The 22,861-nt window shown below is 47.9% G+C and overlaps 1 protein-coding gene across 2 annotated transcripts in view; it reads right to left on the bottom strand.

Annotated features, from left to right (window-relative positions):
• Positions 1-585: 585 nt before the first annotated feature.
• Positions 586-22,861, bottom strand: part of LOC144169528 (solute carrier family 22 member 7-like) — a 45,708-nt gene continuing 23,432 nt past the window's right edge. Inside the window, exons 4-11 of one of the 2 annotated variants that reach the window (XM_077698739.1) lie at positions 19,879-20,033; positions 14,983-15,151; positions 13,639-13,768; positions 11,097-11,221; positions 10,076-10,290; positions 6,931-7,112; positions 4,068-4,291; positions 586-2,135 (exon numbers count right to left, since the gene is read on the bottom strand). In XM_077698739.1, coding sequence (XP_077554865.1) covers positions 2,021-2,135; positions 4,068-4,291; positions 6,931-7,112; positions 10,076-10,290; positions 11,097-11,221; positions 13,639-13,768; positions 14,983-15,151; positions 19,879-20,033 — 1,315 coding nt within the window. In that variant the 3' untranslated portion in view covers positions 586-2,020. The remainder of the gene's footprint in view (positions 2,136-4,067; positions 4,292-6,930; positions 7,113-10,075; positions 10,291-11,096; positions 11,222-13,638; positions 13,769-14,982; positions 15,152-19,878; positions 20,034-22,861) is intronic. The other variant, XM_077698737.1, reaches the window with a different exon arrangement.

Genomic DNA, 22,861 nt, shown 5'->3' with positions numbered 1-22,861 from the left:
CGGGAACGAAGACAAGAAAGACGACGGGACGAGCGCTTCGTCCCGTCTTTTTTCTTTCTTCGTCCCGTCTTCTTCTTTCTTGTCTTCGTTCCGTTCTTTGCGCTATAGTATTGTAATGATGTCCTACCAAATAGCCCAACAGTATTCCTTGCCCAAGAGGAATAAATTTGCTCGTATACCTTTAACCTAAATTTTGTGTCTATTCTGTGTCGTGTGCTAAAAATCTTCGCTGGCTATCCGATACCTTGAGTGAGTGGAATAAGTGGCGATTTTTCTTTTGTTGAATTTGCTCCGTTGGCTGCACCAGTTGGTCCTTTATGCGCATTCTGCTAAGGCGAAGCCAGGCACATTTTTAGAGTTTGTTGTGAACAGCCAACGTGTCAGACCAGGTCTACCCATATTGTGTAAAGGTATTTAATGTTAATCTATCTGCTTGTCTGATCTCAATTATACCGTCATTCACCCTGTGGTTTATGTGGAGACGAGAAAAAAATGAGAGAACGGACCAAAAGGGCATGACACCTTTATTCAGCCCGACTGGCCGCTGTTGCAAGCACTCATTCAACAAGATGCCACGTGCACCGGCAGCCTGGGCATTCTATTTGCCGGTCGTTATGTAGCATCAGGTGGCGTTAGCGTGAAACCCTGCAATGCACACACGCTTCGCGCCTATCTTTCCACCTGCAGCGAGAAGCACACTTTTAAGTGCAGAGCACTTTAAGGGCTTGCCTTGTCGTCGCAGCTCGCTGTAACGCTTAACGCATAACAGTCGACTTCCGGAATCAGGCGGTGCAGAGAGATAACGGACCCAAGAAGGGCCCGGCGTACTGTCGTAGCGGCCTCCAACAGAGGATTCGAAAACCACGCGGTTTATATAGTCATAACCGTTCAAAACTTCCGAACCGCTGGCGCTTGTCCTACATCTCGCCGTTGTTTAGCGCAAAGAAAACTGCACGCGCATTTGAGGCAAAATACTCGTAATTAACCGGCAGCGCCCGCGTTCATTTAGTTGGAAACGCTCGTTATGTTGGTTTTTACGATAGTAATCGAACAAAAGTGGCAGTGCAAGAAAAAAATGGCGCGTTGCAAACTGCGCAGTAAGGTGCCGGCAGCGCCGGCACGTGCGGGATGAAAAGCAAGCACAAAAAGAACAAAACTCCAGCCGGCGCTGTTACAGGCAGGCGGCGCGCGAGCACTGGGAAGACTGGAAATTTGAATTGCATTGGGCAAACCTCCGTTCTATTCATCAAGAGAGGAGTGAGACAGGGCAGCGAGGAGCATGATGGGTGGTAGCAGTGAGCGGATAACGGCGCTACAGCCCATTATGGCAAATCACTGCTTTCCACTTCCGACAGGCTCACGTTGATTGGAACGGCTTTAATTCTTTTTCGCTATTCTTGCTTCGGTTTTGTAGTGAGCCATGGATATCATAAATTGCCTTGAGTGAGAGGCAGTTTCAACCTCGCTGCCTTAGCCACATTTATTTGAGTAGCTTGCAACGAACTTATTAAACGTAATGTAACGTAACTTAAGGTAACGCAACGTAACGTTCACACTAAATAGAAGGACTCCAACACATGCGAAACGAACGCCCGGCGTGCGAGGTCATTGTGACATTGAGCGCAAACGCCACGTGATGCTACGGAGCTACCGAACGAACTGCAAAAACACTTTTCCCGGCTGCACGACGAAAGTAATGCGCCATTCTTGGCGTGCATCAGATTCTTTAGGTGGGAAATAAGTAAGCGTTTATTGTATGACGGGTGATTCTTTGTACAAGTGGGATGATAAGTCATTGCCACGGTGTTTTTGTCGCCGCAGGTAAAATAGAAAAACCTATGAGCGTAACGCTCCGTAACTTGCTGTCATAGAAGACGTCCGACACATTCCGTAGTAGACTTCGTTGACGTGCTGCTGCCAAATAGGTGCTGCACCTGGACGTGGAATGGCAGCGGCTTTCCCGTCGTTTCGCAGTGACTCAGCGGAAACGAAGCCGCTTGGCCTAACAGATTGGGACATTTTATCTGTAAGCATTGTAGATTGTGGATACAACTGCCACATCATCTTGGAAAGCGTTGTTAACCTCTTGTTTCCGAGTAACCGGTAGCTTCTTGCGAAATGGAACGATGCCAAACCTGTAAAACAAAATTCAGACCGGAATTAAAAGAATCAAGAATGTTACTGAGTATGGAAGATGCGCACTTATACCAGTTGTCTTTATGAAGGGGCATGCACATCCGTGTTGTTTATGAATCTTGCAGCTGCACCGCAGCGATATTTCAGTGTCAAACATTTCTCGATTCTGGGTTTAAAGCTTCATTATACTTCAACCGGAACTTCAGCACTAAACGAGCTGTGATGCTATATAAAAATGATAACATGACATTTCTCAGAATTATTCGTTCTGAAACGATGAAAAAACTGGTTGCAACATAGATGGAATTCGGTGTAAGCTACGATGGTAGGCGGTGTGAGTTTTCTGCCACTGCACATGCGGTAGACACAGGAGCTCTTGCACAGGTGCCGTGCTTGTGCTTTTTTGCAGCTTTTTTGTCTTAGCAATTTTCTGGCAGGAGACAGAACCGCTGCCGAAGCCTTCTCCTAATAAGAGTGCACATAATTTTAGCAGAGTGCACAAAATTAAGCGTCGAGCTCAAGCGTAAAGAACGCACATACTTCTTTGTGGAGGCCCCATAAATCCTGAAGTGCTTCGTATGCGCAGCAGGGATAACAATGAGTTAAACAATGTAAACTTATATGACTTTATGAAACGGGCAGGAAAAAAAAATTGTAACTAAAACGTAAGATTTTATTGAACACCGTTTGGCCTGTTTCTCCGAAGTGCATCAGAATGAGAAATCCCTGCGCCTATGAGAACTAAATCGGCCAATTCCAAGCCGAAATAGCTAGTCTAAAAATAAATCACTGACTCAGGGCCACGGCGCTATACAAAAAGTCGTTGGGTAGCAAGTTGGGCGGGTTGGAAGATACATGGTCGGCGCAGAAAATAACACGGAGCAGAAACAGTCGTCCCCTCTCTTTCTGTCTCGAGTTGTCGTCTGCGCTGACCATCGTGAGAAAAAGCAGTGGGCACATATTACAGTGTCCTGCTCAAGCCATGTTTTTCAGCCGGATCTTATGCTGGCCATGCTAATTCGTCAATCGTGTGAGTTTACGACGATTCGTCCTTCGAGCATGCTTTCGTGGCACTGTCCTAAGCGGAGTCTAAGCCTACCAGCGACCCTCCATAACGTGGGATCGTCAAGAAGAAATAACGCGAATACCGGAACCGGCATTATTTAGTGAACGAGAAAACACTTTCATACTATTCGAGGGGGCTGGCATCTACAGCAACTATTCCACGTTTCACACCTGCAATTCTTCATTTTTGCCCCGCCACCCCCTCTCCGTGTTATGTCGCTAGGCAGCTGGTTACTCAGAGAACGACAAAAAAATAAATGCGTATTACTGATATTACTGCAACGCCACCTGTGATTCGACATTCGAAATTCTGCGCGACCAAATTAAAATAGACGGGCAGTTGAGCAATGCGTTTTGTATTCGTACCACAAGGTTTCGGCTGTACACCTCTGCGGCGCCGGGGATTGAAAGGCCCTCGAACAGAATGCCATTCAGCTCACATGCCACTATCGAGTAGCAACGAATTATGTGTAAAGAAATCCGGTTTAAGTGTTATTGGAGTCAAACGAGGATTGCAAAAGAGGTTTGAGGCTCTCAAATGCTGTTAGGCGTTAGCGATCATATCCCTACCCACATGAGACACACTACTCACATGGCCCACCCCACAGTCGCCAGTGTGCATGCCACACACTAGCTACAGCCGTTCTCCATGTGACTTGCTCGAGCTTCGCTTCAGCACTCGCTTACACTGGATGCAATATTAATGCTCATGTATTCCTCTGGGATAGACTAGCTCCCGCAAAAATGATATTGGGTGGCATAGGGTAATTTTAAAAGCAAAACTATATGGTTTAATACAACGAATTGTCCTGTCGGTCATTTTTACCATGACGAATTTGCGGAGCAACGTGCGAATGCGCACTAACCTTCGTTTCCTGGTAGACTTGTCTTGCACAGCAGGGGATTCATCTCTACTGCTGGCGAAGATCGGACAGAAACAGACCCCGGTGCCTTGACCCAAGCTCTCGCCGTCCTCGATGGTCTGGGGCATGGCCACGCCCATCGTCTCTGGTAGGAAGAATATCAGCACGCCGGCTACCAACGCTGTGCAGCCCATTACGAGCATGGGAAGGTAGGCATCCAGCTCAGCCTGCGGGGAATCGGAGAAATGCAAGATTTATGAGTTTCGACGATTGCAAGAGTTAATGCTACACTTGAACCCACGAGGCGGGTTGTTGTTAAATACCTACGAGTATTTATGACTGGGCTCTGATTTTCTACAGTTGGCAGCTTTACCAGCACCTTCGAAACCTTATATGTTTCGGCGTGAAACTCTGGTGTAGATTCCAGTTCGGGAGATGATGACGTGATGGCATCAAATGTGTAAGTGAATGATGAACTGCTGCAGTCTGACGTTCGTTGTTCAACCTTAACGTCTGGGGAAAGTACTGTGTGAGGGAGGAAAAAACAGAAAGGAAAATGTTGGTTAGCCTAACAGCTGAAATGTTCCCGCGTTAACCAGCGGAGCCGTTTTGGTTGCAGTGGGTGGCGCACATTCCTGAAACAAAACAAGAATGGCCAGGGCGCAATCGAAAGGAATGTGCAAAGCTTCTGCTGCTTCCCGGCCGTGGGTGTCCACATGACCGGCGACGGGAGCGGCTGTGTCGCGTTTGTACTACGCTCTCTCCCTCTTTCGTACGTTTCCGCTGCTCCTGCATCTTGCCATCCCTTTTCTCTCCGCGGCTCCAGTTCAGCGCTGAGCACCGACATCATACTCTCTCCAGCTCTGCTGCGCCACGCCTTGCCTATCTACCAGGGATCCTGCTCGCGGACGCGTTCTGCTCGCGGACATTTCCCGGGTAGGGTACCTCCCTTTGGAACGTATGGGGAGTACGCGTACAAGAGCTAGAAGCAAACAGTTTCGCTGTAAAAATACATAGCGCAGAACAAGTATAATCTCCCGTTAAAAAAAGGTTGATTTGTTGTTCAAATCCAATAGTGTGGATCATTGTTAAGGCAGATTATCAGAGTTTGGTGCTCCGTGCAGGGTAAGAAATAAAAGTGGAAACTGTCGAAATAGCACTCTACATAGCGACCGGAGAGCATCGTTATAGAATCCGATGCAGGTATTGTATTACAGGGCAGTTAGAAGCAAACCTTATAGTAAAAAAAGACGAGCGACTGGGAGTCCAAGTAAAAGTCTCTGAACCTTTTTGGTGAAACGTCATGTGGCTCGATTAGCAAGTGATGCCATCGAGTAGATCATCCGACAGTAAAATGCTACGTGGCAGAGCAGGTGAATTAAACGCCCGTGCTTTGCCTTCCAATTATTCGTTTGAAGCTGAAGGGATAATGGAGCGTGTTCTGCATGCGCATACGGGACGTTACCTGCTTAAGCGCATCGCTGCTGAAACGAAGGATATTCAGTTCTTATCTCCGCTAGCAATTTACTCAGTATGGCATTACAAGAGCGAGCTAAATATTTAAATCTAGCAACTCGGCCAGCAGCGCAATCTTCACTGAGGTCGTCCTTTTTGGCGAAAACATTCTGACGTATTTTTTTCTCAGGTGACCTTGTAACAGTATATGCTCTTGTATTCTAGAGCGGTAGACTCAACTAAGGTATGTTAAAAGGAAAACTTGCTGTTGCAATCAGAACATTATTCGCCACAACTCCACTACTTCGAGGCCAGACGTATACCTTTATTAAAGAGGCAAAGCATGATCAGGCATGTTTAGGATGAATTAACGTATCCATGCATACTAGTCCGTACTCCATCGTGAGAATTTCGGTTAAGCCCGATTCGCCAAGCAGAACTCGCCTCTTTCATGATTTAAATGAAATAATCAAGATAATAGTAATTGTTCGTTGGAGTTCCGCCTCACACGCCAACTGGAGGTTGGGGCGGCTTTGCGGTCTTCCGGGTAGCAGATCTTCTCATTGCAGACAAATGGGGCCTCGAAGACGAAGTTGAAGTAATGCAAGGAATATTTATGTACACTTATTTACATTTGTACATTACAGTCAAAAGCGGGAAGCATTGGGACTGACTACCTTCCTCGGCAAAGCCGATGGTGCACGCACCGCACCGTAAAAGAACGGCCGGCCGGACTCTCGCACTCCGTTTTTAGCCCACCGAGAGTCCAGCCCACATGCAGAAAACATCCAATCATGACACACCATCAATATGATGGGATACCCTTTGACCTGTCCCCCTCGCATTCCCCACCAGACCGTCGCCCCGATCGTCGCCTCATCGGCTTGCTTGTTCCTCGGAAAATGAAGGGTGCGGACAGGCCGGCGGCACGTGGTATCTTGGCCTCTTGAACGGGTTGCCGCGGGCAGCCGACACCACTGCCTGCGATGAGTCCCGTATCCCCACGTGCGAGAGGCCCACGCGTGTCCGCACCTCCACGTTTCCGTGCGCCGCGAGAAATTCCCGGAACACGGGTTGCCATCCTGCCCGGGTGAACGGCCTTCCCGATTATGTGCAGAACCGTCGACATCTTTACAATAATGTTTGAGGATGCTTCCATTGCTTCAGTGGAAGTTTGGTAGCTGTACAACTGTTGTCATTCTGCAGCTCCTTGTTGCACAACCTTTTCTGTTATTTCCGGATTATAAAGGAACACCTAATATATATTCAACGTGGATCGGGGGAGAACAGAAGACGAAAACAAGCATGAAGCTAGCAGAAGACGATGATAGCCTCGAAAAGCCACGGGACGCTTCGAGAACTAAAACACAGAGGTTGAGCTTCAAAACAAGATATTTGAGAGGCCGCTTACCAGAGACTCGACCTGTGCTCCAAGCAGCCCTCCAACATCTCCCAGAAGCCTCTGGAGCAGTACGGCGCGACCCCTGATCACGGTGGGGAACACCTCAGACGCAACTTGGTACGTGACGTTGAAGCCTCCCGCGAAAGTCATGATCATCACAGTCGCCATAATCAGCGTTCCCAAAGCAGAGTCTGCGGAAAAGCATAGGATTGTCCAATAGTTTGTCTAGCAGCCTAGCGTCTAATATAAATCTTTAGTATTATAGTTATGCATACATAGATCGCACTTTAATTTCTTCTCATTTACAACGTTGGCGCCAATTTGCAGCCGCTGGAAAAGAATCCTCACGGCTGAATTCAGCTGCAGCAGGTATATCCCAAGGAAGCATTTTAGGATCGCTAATCTTTAACATATATCATAATGATGTAGTTAACTTAGAAAAAAAATGCAAAATATGCAGTATATGCAGATGATACTACGGGATTTAGGGTTTAGTACTACAGTGATCGTTTCCATGTAGAAAATGTCTACTACATCACACGGGTCTTTTATTATGCACGAGGTGCATGATATTGCGAAGTTGAACTCTTCCGAATTAATGTTGCCCGTTTTGTGTGCTTGAAAAATAAGCACAGATGGCGCAGCACCAGAAGAAATTGGCTTCAGTGCGAGATTTACCGAGAAGTCGAGCAAGCAAACGAGCTGAAAATGAAGCAAATAGTAAGATTTGTTGCGTTTTTGCGTTCACTAACACACACACACGCACAACACATGTACGCACGCACGCCAGAGCGAAAGAGAGAGAGAGAGAAACACTTTACTGAGCATTCTAATCGTGACCCCAGCGGTTTGCACCTCTTGGTCTGAGCTCGGCAGCACCTTCTCCTACTGCTCTACACAAGTAATTGAAGGAAACGGGTCTTTAGGACATCCCCACAGTATGTGAGGAAGGGTGGCGAGGGCACCGCATGCAGGGCATTCTGGGGAGGGGTATAGAGAAGGGTGGATAAGGTTCAGTTTCGCGGGTTTAGGGAAGGTGTTCGTCTGTAGAAGACGCCATGCGTGTTCTTTTGAAAGGTCGAGGTGGATATCGGAGGGAGGGTATCTACAGCGGGAGAGGCGGTAATGGGTAGTTATTTCATTGTACGTGACTAGTCGCTCCCTGGCAGATCTGGCCCCGTGGTAGGGAACGTGACTGGCCCCAGCTCGGATCGTAAGCCCGCGAGCCGAGTCGTGGGCAGCCTCATTTCCCTCGAGACCAGCGTGTGCCGGAGTCCAGATAAGCTCTACTGGGGAATTGGGAGGATTTTGTTGCAGAATGTTTGAAGGTCAGCGTTGATATTAGGCCGCTAGCGAAATTTTTAACGGCCGTTTTAGAATCAGAGATTATGATTGATGGGGTTGGCCTCATCGAGAGTGCTAACGCAACGGCCGCCTCCTCCACCGTGGCTGGGTGGGGAGAGTTAACGGAGAGCCGGGCTAGAGCGGCGGCAGCGCGCGTGTCCGCTCTAGCCCGGCCGTGTCTCAACATGATAAAGCAGCAGGCAAGTGATACACTCTCGCCAGGCTTGATCTATAGGCAGACGTTTAGGTTCTGGTGAAGGCTAGAATAGGGTCAGAAACAAATAGGTGGGCTTCGGATTTTCATTTTGCTACGGCGTTATGGATAGATTTGGATTTGGTCTTGCTGATGTAAAATGTATGTCTTTTCTTCAAATAAGCGCCAGAACTGTCCGTAATACACACCACGTTAAACCCCACGGCACCCAAAAGGTCCTACAAAAGCGACAGCATGCCTCCTCCCACACTCTTCCGTTCAGTTTTTCGCGTAATGTTTGAAAGGCCTCAATAAAAAGCAAAAACCCAAATCAAAAGGCACAAAAAAATGCACCACTAAAACACATCGTCAACAAAAAATGACAAAGTGTCGAAGCTCACTTCATACAAGTCCGATTGCTATACATAGGTGTAAGCGTAATGGAAAGGCACCAACAAAAAACAAACAAAAATAAATGGGAAGGCACAAAAAAAGTTCACCAATAGAAAACATCGACAACAAAAGAAGACAAAGTGTCGAATCTCACTTCATACAAGCCCGATAGCAGTTACCGATGTAATGTGTACTGAAGTACGTAATGGCGCGAAGTGCAGCTACGTAAGAGAAACCTCCGACAGTGGAGAGTCAGTAACTGAGCGGATGGACAGCGCTGTCGCAAAGTTACTGCAGGCCGCCCAAGACGCACCAGTTAAGCGGCATACACTCAGAGATGAAACGCTTTGAGATGCGAGGAAATCCTTCCGGACTCTGTTTGAATTTTAAAGACGATAGTCTTTTTTTGGGCCACCTAAGCGGGCAAATTTTGGTCTCCCAGCTGACATGTCTGTCTGCGTGTCCCTCGTTGCGGTCGCCCGACCAAAAGTTAAAGGGATTCCGTTCAATGTTCAGCAGAAAGAAAGCATTACGCATATTTGACACAAGAAACTGCATATCTTCATTCTTGCGGTAGCAATAAAAAATAACGCCTTGAAAACAGTTTTTGAGCCAAAAAAATAAAAAAAGAGCTTGGGCTTGGGTGTATAGACGTCGAGGTGGTACACTAAGCTCAACGTAGCAAAAAAAAAAAAAACATTATCATCCCCTTCTAAAGGACGCTGAGAGAAGCGCAAAAGCTTCGTCACACAAAAACGGAGCCAAAACTGCGTCAAATCTTTTTCTAAAAGTGCGCCTAAGTTCGACAAAATTGCGTCCAATCGATCGTCAAACCTTCAACCACCCAAATCGCAAACGGAGCACGAACCCGAGCGACAATTTTTCTCGCGCTAAGTAAACGAATCTATGAACGATCTTAATGTATACCGACACGTGGTTTACGAGATAAAGTGACACTATTGTACTCCTTCATGATCGATGCGTATATTGTCATATCTAGAATCGTACCTTTTTTTTGCAATTTGAAGTAAACGTTCTGAGAAGGGGCGGCGAAGGCTTTCGTGTTCCGACTACATTTATAGTGAAACAAGCAGATACGTGGCGATTTTGTTTTTGTAATAAATGTTATTTACAATAGGGGAAATTTGAAGTTGCTTTCATAACTTTTGTTATTTAACGCACGATGACAGACTGGGGGAATCACCGGGTAGTGGCGCCACCGACCTGTTCTAAGCAGCCACATGACGAGGCAGACGAGGCCACCAGCGAACATGAATATAGTGTTTGGCCAGCGCCGCCCCAGCGTGTCAAGCGCCAAAATGCAGAAGACGTTCACGGGAAGCTCAAAGGCGATGGCGATCGAGTACGTTGAGTAGATGTCCAGGTCCAAACGTCCAAGTTCCACTTGCGCTACGTTGTAGCACAAGCTGATTATAAACCTGGACCGCAGAAACGAGAACTCATCAACGTTCATTTTCCATTGTAAGCTGCCATTGCTTCTGTAGGCAGGGACAGAGCGTGCATCTGTGGAGCAACACTGTTGAGCCATGAGAAACAAATTGGTGTCGACTGTGGGTAATTTGAAATTATACACAAGTGCAATGATAGTGAACGAAATAGCTGCACTGAAGGCGGCTGGTGAAGAGGGAAGGGCAGAAGTAAAAGTGTGGGAGGCTAAAAAGGAGGATTGGGAAAAAGCACTTTCCGTTTCTTTATTCCTATCACTGCCATGGATGAGTCATGTAAGTTAGTTGCACGAACCTTCTTCCTTTAAAAAAAAAAAAAAAAAACTGGCTGCACTGTTTGGCTATCTTCAAAAGATCCGTGATAGCGGTACGACTCGGGATAAGGTACGACTCCCGCCTTATGTAATGCCTCCGGGCCTTTAAGGCTTCAATAAATGAAATAAATAAATAAATGAAAGGGTACAGCGCAGATCGCCAGCCCGATTGGCGCTTTTTGTACCAGGTTGGAGCACAAAGTGGTGAATAGCTCTGTTTATGTGCTAGGAAATGCATTTCTTGTAAACCTTTAGACCCTGCCTTCCCCAAGCGAGCCACGACATATCAGGAGAGGATTCTTCTGTTGCGCCTTGCCTGGAATCACTTCCTCACTCATACCTTCCAAACGCACGATACGTAAAGATTGTTCACTATTTTGCGAGAAACACTCGAACAGCGCCAAAGGACAGTGCAGTGGAAGGCTGCCCCTTACGAGTTACCTTTGTGTACACGTGCGAACGTACCAGGCCGAGTAGATTAGAATGGTGATCCTCCGAATAATGGGAGATCTGAGCATGAGGACGGTGCTTTGCCAGAAAGTTAGCGCCTGATGGCCTACAGCTCGCACCTCCGTTTCACTGGCCGTCACCTGTGTATAAAAAACATTTGGAAGACGCTTAGCCACCGCCTTTAAAGGGACCCTGCAACACTTTTTTCAACTGGTTTGAAATCTGAAATCCTTGCAGGCCGTAGTCGCCCAACACACCCAGTACTTAGATTAGAGGGTCGCAAAGTACCTCAGCCAAAAATTACTGCTCTATGCCCATCAGATAACTTGGAAACTCGCTCAAAAGATTTCTACCTCTTTCCCGGTCTTGACGTTCTTCGACCGCTCGAATAACGTCACAGAGGCCATGTAGCAGCTGTTTGCCGGTTTTCCTTTAGTTGCAGCAATGAACGCTTTTCGATAGCAACTTAAAAAAAAAAACCACAAAACCAAAGCAGAAATGGAAGGCGTATCTAGTGCGACGAGCAAATCACGCAGTGCTGCTCCATGCTGCATAGCGATTACTATAGCTTTCGCAGTGGTTCCAGACACCAAGGAAAGAGTGAAAACATTTATCGAAAGTGTTGGAGGGACCATTTAAGGGTTGAACGCGATAGCATTATTAATCCACGTTCCCATCGTATTATCATTTTCTACGGCGCATTACACGCTAGCGCTGCAGTCATCGTACTCCACTGCGGCGCCCGCGAGCGGCGAAAACTTTCCGCTCCCGCCCGCACACCATTTCTTGGGACAGCGCCTAACGATAGTGGGGCATCAGTGGGCGCAGCGAGGCGGTGGTACTGTAATTTTAGCTCACGCTATTTACCGCTCCCGGTCAAAGCCTCTGATGGCGCCAGCTTTTGTGCGACACGGGGCCTTTAGCGCTCCTCGTTGAAAATTACCACTATATCAAGGTATGTGGGGAAAGTGACCGAGGTTGCTTCCAGTGCTGGTGGATGAAGTGCCCAACCTTAGCGCCCAACAGCGGGAAGCTATTCACTAAACAGTTCACGTATGCGTCGCAGATATTTAACATGAGCGAAATCTGCTCTTTAATACTCTCGTATAAAACCATCGTGACGTTATTAAACAGCCTCTGTACACTCATTCTTAAGCAGAGCGTCCGATCGAAATGCGCTTACAAAGGCGCAGAATTAACCTTCATCCACACATACCGCGGTTTTCAACACTAGCGGATCGCTAGTCTGTGAAGTCATCTGGCAAGAAAGTAAACTCATTGCTTGTAGAAGCCACGCAAGCCTCGCTGCCCGTCACTAGTGTGTGTATGTCCATACTATACCTTGTCCATCAGGGGTGTGCAGTTTATTTATATTTCATATAGAATTTGTACTATTTGTTCTAAACTGTAGAAATGGATTTGCTATTTCTAGTTACGGGTTCCTACAAAGTTTTCTCTGTACCCGATATTTCGGGTTGTCCGGGGATCTGAAGGGCGATATTTCGGGTAGCCTGTTATTTCGGTAAACACTATCGTTTACCAGCAACGCCAATATCAAAAGGTCCCAGTCTCTTTTTGCTCATGCCTGAGCATAGTTATAGCAATTTGTTATTTTACCACAGAACCTGCTTTTTATTTGTTTGCTATAGTTTTCGTGTACTATTTAGAAAACCGTAAACTGTCAGTTCGTATTGTTTCAAGTTTCGCAGAAGTGGCTGTCACGTATTTTATTCGTAACAATGTTCTTTGCGCCGAAACTTGGCCTGACAGCTGGTGTTCAATGACCGCCTGTTTACAAGCGAGACCCCCCCCCCCCAATCCCTTCCCCCCCCTTTCCCCCCCCCCCCCCCCAATAATTAATCCTAGCTTAAACGGAAAAAGTGACCCGGCATTGTATCACGTGTACAGATGGCAGGTTTTGGGACGTGCCCTTCTCTTTGGGGGGGGGGGGGGGGCGCTTTGTTGATCGGACAAGGTTCATCCCAACCCGCGTCCGCGCTGTGACGGCTTGCACCGTCTAAGGTCAGCGGACGAGGGCCGATGCCGCCCGGCAGAGCCCTGAGGCTTGCAGTGTAAAGCGGCCACTGTGATCCCCTTCCTTTACCTCAACGAGCGTCGCGTCGGCATACGAATGCGGACGCCAACTGCCGCTCGATACCAGGCTGGGCAGACGCTGGCGGGTGTTTGCCCCAGGGGCTAGGTGCGTAGTGCAGTGTTGTTTCTGTATCGTGGTTGTCCACGTAATAAACGCCTGTGCTATGAAAGTTACCACTTCGCTTTGCAGTGACTGGTGTGCGCGCGGCGAGCGCCGTTCTTGTCATACGGCTTGACTCGCTCGAACCCGTGGTAAGCAGTCTCGCCTTCGTTCAGTGCTGTGCGAGAGTAGTGAGAATAACAACGGCACATTTTTCTATTTCTAAAGCCATTACTACCCTAAACTTACCGAAGGGTAGCAGAGTAGTTAAGATAAGGCCCCAACCTTCATGAAGACTATGTTCAGGAGGAACAAGGTACCGAAGTCACTTTGAAAGCGCGCGGGGCCATCCGTAAAACTTGCCTTTAGCAGCATTTCAAGGTGCTCTGTGGAGACAACCTTGCCGTTTGTCCGCGCTATCTTCTGCAGGTTGGCGAGGGCTTCTTTCTTACGGTCCACCGAGAGCAGCCAGCTGGAAGACTCGGGAACCCACCTTGAAACGCAGGGCGGAAACACCGAGTGAGTGAGTGAGTGAGTGAGTGAGTGAGTGAGTGAGTGAGTGAGTGAGTGAGTGAGTGAGTGAGTGAGTGAGTGAGTGAGTGAGTGAGTGAGTGAGTGAGTGAGTGAGTGAGTGAGTGAGTGAGTGAGTGAGTGAGTGAGTGAGTGAGTGAGTGAGTGAGTGAGTGAGTGAGCTAACTGTAGTCACCGGGTATTAGGATTAGTGCGCGATGATTTCGTAGAGCAGTGAACAGCTTGGCGACTTAATGAGTTGTGTTAGCATCGAAGTGGAGTCGACGCAAATATCGTAGTCAAACACAATTTTACTTATTATTGCGGGAGCAATAGATAACGCACGTCGGCCGAATTCGCGCGGTCGGTCCTCGGACACAGAGGAACAGAAGAACGGCGAAATTGCGCGCGCTTGGAGATGTGGCGTCAAGCCGAGCGGGCAGCGGTGAAGCTGCATGCCTTCGCGCAGCTCCCGGATTCGCCGAGCAGTTAGGTGCTGGGGAAAGGATGGCTCTGGCGGCTGCTCGCCGTCTTTCGCCTTCGATGAGCCGCTGCACGGTGTGCAAGAGTAAAATGGAGAGCAAAGCGACTGCAGCGCCCAGTAAGCGCAAAAGAGGATGGACTTGGAGTGATGGTGATGAAAGGACCATGCTGGAGGGCAGTGAAAGAGTGACAGGCAGCCAACGATGCTGCTAAAGTTAGCAGACGGGACCACACTAGAGCGGATGGAATGCAGAGCACGGCAGGTACAATCTGCGAGGAACGTGTGGATCAAACCGGAGCAAGGCGAGCTAATCAGGCCGAGCCTCAAGTTCGCGGTGAAGTGGGTGAAGTACTCACGCATTCTTAAAAATCCTCCCTAGATTTTCCATTACACTTTTTTACCAGTCATTCGGCTTAACGATTAATGGGAGGAGGAGGAGGAGGAGGAGGAGGAGGAGGAGGAGGAGGAGGAGGAGGAAAACGAATGGAGAGGCCAAAATGTTAAACGTGGAGCGCCGGTTCGCCACCCTGTGCAGGGAAGTGTGGTTCAGGCATTTAAAAAGGGGCCCCGTGAAAAGTAGGGCTTGTAGAGGAAAAGCGCCTGCATTCACTCCTTTTCTCAGGAACTATAAGTGTTCGTGAAAGCGGGTCCCGCCATATATCTTTGGTGATGGGTTGATGTTTTTTAATACGTATAAAGACTGGGGCACACACCAGAAAACGATGACAAGGAGGGCGCTAATAGCGGCGTTGGAAGCGACCAGGGCCCTCCAGCTTTGCAGCAGGTACCCGTACCACGGCAATAACGTGCCCATTGCCATCCAGGAGGTGCTCCACACAAACGACACCAACGTTCGGCGCTCCGATACGGTGTACTCCATCACTGCGGAAAGAAAATTGAGAGAAAAGAGGCGGGGATTCTTGTTTCGAGGGCTTGGCCAACTAGTCGCAGGTGGGTCTGAGGATGGCGGTTGAGCTGCATGAGGAAGCGGCGTAACACTCCGTGAAGAGTAGGTATTGACAACGTCGTTTTGCGTAACACGACTAGAAGCTAACTGTGCACCCGTAGCTACGACTCGCATCCATTAAAAAAAAAAAAAAACATCACGAAGAACGTTCGCAGAGTCATCAAGCTATGCTCAAATATCTGCAGCAGTACAGATTGAACGATGAAGGGCACTGAAACGGCGGATCCTGCTGAAACTTTATTCTGCAAAGCGTATTTAAGCGAACCCGGCGGGCTTCTCGCTTTTTTTTTTTTTTTTTTCACATCGTCTTTTCAGTGTCGTACACTCGGCATTGCCCCTCTTAAACGCGAAACCGTTACTCGGCCAGTTTGGCGACAGCGCGAGCACAGTTGGCTTCTGCGGAACGCGTCAAGCAGCCGCGACCGGTAGCGACGTGACCTCTTCTACCGGAACTGAGCGGGCTGCAACATCCGCCGTACGCACAAAAATCCTCAATAACTTACTCTGAAGGCGAAGGCTTGGCGACCATCAATTACTTCTTTATTCGTACACCTTGCCTGCGTGTCTTCCTTCGCTTTCTTTCTTCGTAATTTGACGCAATTACTCCGGCCAGGCAGACTACCCGCAATTCATGCGGCGGCTTTCCCACCGTCAGGGCTCTCTTCCGCGTGTGACGTTCCGTCACGTCCACCAGAAAGGCGGCACGCACCAGACTCATTCTTGTTCCCCCTCTGGCAGGGTAGCGAGTTGGCGCAGTCTTAATGCACTTATTGGCTCCTGCTCTGAACACCCGGATTGTAATCCCACAGGAACAATGAAGTGTTTTTATTGTTTTATTTTCCCTTTACAGCGGCGGCCATTTTTGTACTATTTGTGTTGACCCCGCGCAGCCGACGACGCCAAGGATGGCTCTTCGCGTTTGATGAGACATTTAAGACTTTCGCATTATTTAATAAAAGAAATCCAGTGCCCATCCACTCTGCTGTGAAGAAGGCTTTGAAGCGCAGCTGGGCTCATTTTAAGAAGTGCACGAAACAAACACATTACAGTCAAATCTCGATATAAGGAATCAGGCCAGACTGCCCAAAATCATTCGTTATTTTGAAATATCGCTGCAATGAAAAACCTGCGGCTATATGCCAGTGCCCATACCTAAGAGTGAAAATGGCGTACCTTAGAAGTATACGCGAGTGCAAACACGCAAACTCTCAAATCAAAACATTGCGCTTACTTCAAAGGAGGTTTATTTGACGAAATCGGTTATTTTCTTCTGGTAAGTGCAGAAGACATGACGGAATTCGCCATCTCATCGGGTACATCTTTGCAGCGAGCGATGACAGTGTGGAATTCGTTGATGTGCAGTAAAACATCAATTTTTCACACTGTCTCAGCTTCTTCTGTGTTCCGTGACCCACAGACGTCTTCGTTCGCGTCGGGTCGATGACTGCTGTCGCTAGCTGCATTCATCGTTGCATCTCGCACGAACTTCGCAACAAGATCACTTGCAACAAAGAAATACCTGCCGCACACGGGAATAGCGTGAGAAACAGCCGAACCACGGACCGGCCACCAACTGACACCCCAAGCAACGAGAGAGAAAAGGGTCAACGGCGGATAGGCTGTAGTACTGCACATTAAACTACAGCTTTGTGGTGGCGCTAGCAATAGTCACTCAACATGGGATGATGATAGCTAATTCACTTGGGGGAACCCACACAGAAACGGCGGTTTCTGTTTCACGCGAGGGTTGCGGTGCTGTTACTTTACTCTAATTCGGAATACTCATGTTCCTCGATTATGAAGGAGAAAACAAATTGCGTGCGTTATTCTGAAATATGCGCTATACTGAAATTCGTAGTTCTGAAATATTTTCTCATTGAAAATATAGACAAGCTGGCGGGGATTTTGAACATTCGTAAATTAAGAATTTCGTTATGTGGGGTTGGTAGTAACGAGATTCGACTGTATCTGTAATGTGCTATTGAGCATACTTCCTATTTAGTCAGCCAAATGAAACGTGGAAGGAATGGCGTTTTCGTACCATCATTACCATTGCGCACAATTTTGGTATTGCCATAAAAAGTGCCCTTTGCCTAATGCAACGCTCCTCTGAACACGTTTATTGTATCCGCATTAGCATACTACTTTAACAGCGAAGCTGCTGAGAAGATATTTTGTATGGTGTCCCTAATTAAAAATACCAAGAAAATGGCGAGCGCTCGTGCACGCGTGGCTCTAGTGCACGCTCGTAAAGCCAAGCATACCCACTTTGGGAGATTGGTCAACAGTGGTCACAAAAAAACTCGAGCGTTCGCCGTGTCGTGGCAACACCTGCTCGAAACGGGAAAGAGACGTCACAGCGTACGCCTCTCGTTCGTTCGTCCTCGCGTCGCCGTCCGCATGCGCTCTGTACCGTGGAAGAGCGGCGGCCTGAATGTCGAAGCTGCTGTTGGTGATCGTTGACTCCAAATCGCCCTGCCGCGGATAGTTCCCACTGCCGAGGAAGATGCTGCATTTCGAGAGGCTCGGCGTGCAAAGCATCCGCTATAGATGATAAGTCACGCTCGCAGAATGGCGTACGAAAACGTCGACCAAAACGATGAGCTCACTCTGGCCTCGCTCAACATAAGGTCATTGAAATGCCGATCCGCTGAAGTCATCCACGACACCGGGTGTAGGAAAAAATGGTCCCGGAAAAAATGGTCCCGGAAAAAATGGTCCTGGAAAAAATGGTCCCGGAAGAAATGGTCCCGGAAAAAATGGTCCCAAATCCAAGGTAGGAAAAAATGGTCCCGGAAAAATTGGTCCCGAAACAAAGGCATGAAAAAGTCTTGTTCGAGTAAAGCCGGTTAATCGAACCAAGGACGTTTGTCTTGCTAAAATGAACGAGGTATTAAAGAAAAATATAGAAATGTTCAGTTTCTAAAAACACCCGGAACAAATTGAAGACGGCACCAATCTAAAAATGCAAGCGCTGCGCTAGATTGTTGTCTACCCATGTTAAGTGAAAATAAAAATATAATGGCTTTTTCAAACAAGCAAGCACACGATAATTCGGTCGCCGAAATGTTTGCGCACGGAGGTGTCCGTGCAGCGAAACGGTATCCATACACCGATACGTACGTACACCGAAATATCCGTACACCAAAATGTCTGCACCGAAACGTCCTGCACCGATATGCCTTGCACCGAAATGTCCTAGACCCGGGACGACGCTGTGCACTTCTTTGATGGAGCTCCCACGGCTTCTTGTGCAATTTTCACCGATACTGACGAAACCTCGCAGCGTAGAGTTCTATGACCTTCCAGGCACTCAGATGGCTGTGTTCGACTAAGCTACTAAACCGACGGTTCCAGGCCTCGCAGTTGCTTGTGCGGTTTTAATCCAATTACTTGCATTAAAATGTTTAATCCATGCTCAGCCCATCCATCCATCCATCCATCCATCCATCCATCCATCCATGCATCCATCCATCCATGCATCCATCCATCCATCCATCCATCCATCCATCCATCCATCCATCCATCCATCCATCCATCCATCCATCCATCCATTAAAGCGTCCGTCCGTCCGTCTGTATACCCAATTTTCTTTGTTAGATTTTAGCTTCCAAAGGCGTTAATTTTGGCCCCTTATGGGAACATTAAAGCATTCCATCTTTCTCAAACCTTTAGCTAAAACGCAAAGGGACAAAATCAAACCGCAACAAAGTTCAGATCGGACTAACTTGAAGGGAAACACGTTGGCTGGGCCATGGGACCATTTTTTCCTAGATGGTCACTGGGACCATTTTTTCCGGGACCATTTTTTCCGGGACCATTTTCTCCGGGACCATTTTTTCCGGGACCATTTTTTCCGGGACCATTTTTTCCGTTTCCGACGACACCACAATGATACTAAAACTCAACTTTGTGTCCGTCAATGATCACCTACAACAGCTGCGCCAGTAAGCCTTGCGCGTGAGTGCAAGCTTCCATGAATGTTTTTAAATGCAGAGCATTTCTTTAACTCACGATGACACCCGGCGTTGTCGGCGTTGGCGCGCCTCGGCGTCCGCAACAGCCGTTCCAGGTGCGCCCTCTCCCCCACTCCTCCTCTCCCGCATCACGCTACCATCCTCGCTCTCAACAACAGGTCCGCACCCCTCCCCCTACACTATATAAAAAAATAATACTTACCGGCGCCTGGTTTCTATCCCACGACCCTGTGGGCGGAACGCAAGGTACATGGTGCTCTACCCACTGCGCCACAAAGCCGACACAGATTGAAAGGCTACGAACGCGCCTTATATCCTTGACGCATTAAAACTACGTCAAGAAGCTGCTGATACAACGCATTCACTACCTGTGGGCGGAACGCGAGGTACATGGTGCTCTTCCCACTGCGCCACAAAACCGACACAGAATGAAAGGCTACGAACGCGCCTTATATCCTTGACTCATTCAAACTACGTCAAGAAGCTGCTGATACAACGCATTCACTACCACCAACTCCCCAAACACTAAACGTTAACGCAATACACCCACCCCCTATGCGACGCATTTACTCGAGTCCCCCTCGCGGGGAGATGGGCCCTTTTTTATGCATGAACGAGAGTGGGAATTCACTTCCATCTCGCCGAAAGGAATCAGTGTGACCTACCGAGGACGAAAACGGTGGTGATCACCGGGTAGGATGCTACTCCCGTGAAGAACTTGAGTATTGCGTAGCTGAGGAAGTCTGAAAAAAATATGCACAGCAGGTTGCACGACGAACCAATGGCGATGAGTATCAGCGTCGTTTTCTTCCGGCCAATTCTGAAAAACAAAAAAGGTACACAAAAATACCATTGGTCATGCTACGTGTTGAGAGATAATTCAAACAACGTTTCCGCTGACGCGTAAGATGAGAGAAAGAGAAAGCGGAGATGGCAAATGGGCGAATTTGCCATGCGGGCATTTTTGGCTTTCAGGCATTAGAACCAAGTAACGTTTGTATTTGACATGCTGATAGACAAGAACGCACGACAAATCCCGTGTTGGTTAGAACAATATAGTTTGCCTCGAATTGTCATTTCTGACTTGCCAATACTATCCGAGAACAGCTAGCTCTACAATTATTGGGACCATAAATTTCTACCGCCGTCGGACTGCCTGAGAACTATACTGAACTATTCAGTAGTGGCCAACCAAATATATACGACTTTGCTTTCTCCCAAAGAACTTTAGAGCTGCTGTTTGAATTCCACAACCTACCGAAAGACCCTGCTATAGACGCTACCTAAAAGCTAGCTACCCCTTTGGAATGAGGTCGGGGGAAGGTATATGACGTTGAATTGTTGCATCAACTCGTTATTCCGCGCATTACCCGCGTTTTGTTTCTCTTGCTTTTTGAAAGACTTTTTCTGCGATGACGTCCGAGCTTCCTCCTCAAGTTTTGTGCTTTCGCATACATTGTTATCCATAACGCGACGGTCGCCCCTGTATTCCCCGCCCAGTGGAAACACCTGCCACATGACAAAACGGATCGTGGAACACTGGCGGTGTCGAAAGACGCCCCTGAATCCACCCCTGTCCTTCACTTTGGTTTGTTACTTTTTTAGCTGATCATTTTGGCATTCGTCTCTTTGTACTCGGCTTTGGCAGGTCTTGCATTTAGTGGAACCTAATTTTCCTATATTTAAAAAAAAATACACCTTTTCCTTTTTACCATCAAAGAAGGACAAGTTCTCTAAAACTTTATCAACTCGAGAGTGAGACCATTCACGTTTTCTCCAATTATTATGAAGGTACGAGCACTGTGTGCCTATATATTTATTTTCTATTTACTTGTTTTACGTGGTTTAGTTGGCATGGTACCTATACGCCTCGAGCGCGGCGTGTAGGGGCGCTACTGAAATCCCCCTAGCGGCCCGTTTCGAAAGCAGGCGCGGGAGTCCCCGGCCCGCTCCCCCCTGTCCCAATTTGCTTTTGCGGCTCGCTCAAAACAGCGGTTTACCGTTTGTCCGCGTTCGAAATACCTTATAACGTGGAGCACGCACTCTGTTTGCAAGGGTGGTGTGTTCACGAGAGTATAAACGTTTATGACGCGATCTTAGTGAGATCTATATGAGCGCCGGGCGTGTGTCACAGGCCGGCGTCCCGAAGACAGCATTTGCATGCAGCTGATTGCAATTCCGCTGCCCTGAAATTTAGTGGCAGTGTCTCCGTAAGCAGTGTTTCCTCCGATGGTCATGATGTAAATAGACTTTGTGCACTTACAAAATCCAGCGGACCACTCATACCTGACAGCACGCAAGTTACGCCTGCCAATATCACATATCAGATATTGATCAGTAGCATGAACAAGCCAATGCGGCATAAATTTCGCAAACATTGTACCAAAGAAGTACGATGGGTAATGCAAAATTACACTCCGGAGTCCGCACACGACGACAAATATAATGCTGGGTCGTCTTCCCGAGGTGAGCGCTCGCAAAGATTCATCTGTTACATTTATCCTCCATGAGAAGCGCGGATACGGGCTTAGAGTAATCCGCGTCCGTGACCAAACTCTTCTTCGAAACATCGTCATATGACACAGGGAGACTGCAGAATCTAGCATAAACCGAAATCAGATACCCTTATCAGACACGACACTCTTCTAACGAGCCCGTGTGTACGAGATTTCGGCGCATATTAAGGATCTCCAGGTGGTCAAAATTAATCAGGAGCCCTCCACTACGGCGTGCCTCATCGTCTCCGTTGCGTCGGCGCGTTAAACCCTGCAATAAATCAATCAACGCCTCCAACGACTCCTCGTATCGCTTGTGAACTGCCTACCCTGTATTCTTCAAAAAATGCGTCCGCCGAGTGATCAGCCGTTCGTTGAAGGCGAAAAACAAACTAAAAGTGAACACGGAGCTTGTGTGTGTGATTACTAAAACGTTCATTCGTTGATTTCGCTCCGCATTTGTAAACAACGATAGTTGAGTGCCCTCCTCCTCACCGTCCCCCCCCCCCCCATGTCTAGCGAAATATCAGTGCATTTCGCTTCTAGTCGGTCTGGTGGTCGGTTGCTCAAACAAACGTCTTTAGCATTTCAGAAGCTGCACTCGTTTTTTTTTTTTTTTTCATCCCGTACGACGATTCTATTTATTCCTGACTTGCAGACCATTCATTTTCCCGTGGTTTCATTAGCATATACCTTGGTTCTTACTATAAGGCATGAGTGGGCACATATCTGACAATGCACAGCCTTTGAGTGTGCTGAACATTTTCGCGTGGCTTGTATTCCCATAAAAGGCACAAGTTTTTGTCAGCTATTGGGTTATCCCATCCCCGAAACAGATTTTTCTACGACGTACATATTCGAAGCAAAGCCGCATTTGTTGTCTGCGCTGCAAAACGAACCAACCTCTTACAGTGCTAATATCAGATCTAAACGAGGCGATAATAAATAGAATTCACTTGTGCTGACGTGTTCGAAGGTGACAGCGGTGATATGCTGCTGCCATCGCCGACGCCCGCTAGAGCGGCCAAGAAGCGCGCAGACCAGCCTCCCCGGGTAGCTCTTGTTGGCGTTAGAGCGCTCTACCAAGACGCAGCTGTTTTTTTAAGTGCCCTAAACATGTAGTTAGCTTATAGACGTCACCGTAACAAGTTGT

The sequence above is a fragment of the Haemaphysalis longicornis genome, unplaced genomic scaffold, assembly GCF_048455015.1.
Source record: "Haemaphysalis longicornis isolate Haplotype H1 unplaced genomic scaffold, Haemaphysalis longicornis Haplotype H1 scaffold_2, whole genome shotgun sequence".
In the NCBI taxonomy this organism is placed as follows: domain Eukaryota; kingdom Metazoa; phylum Arthropoda; class Arachnida; order Ixodida; family Ixodidae; genus Haemaphysalis; species Haemaphysalis longicornis.
This window is presented reverse-complemented; position numbering and strand designations above follow the sequence as displayed.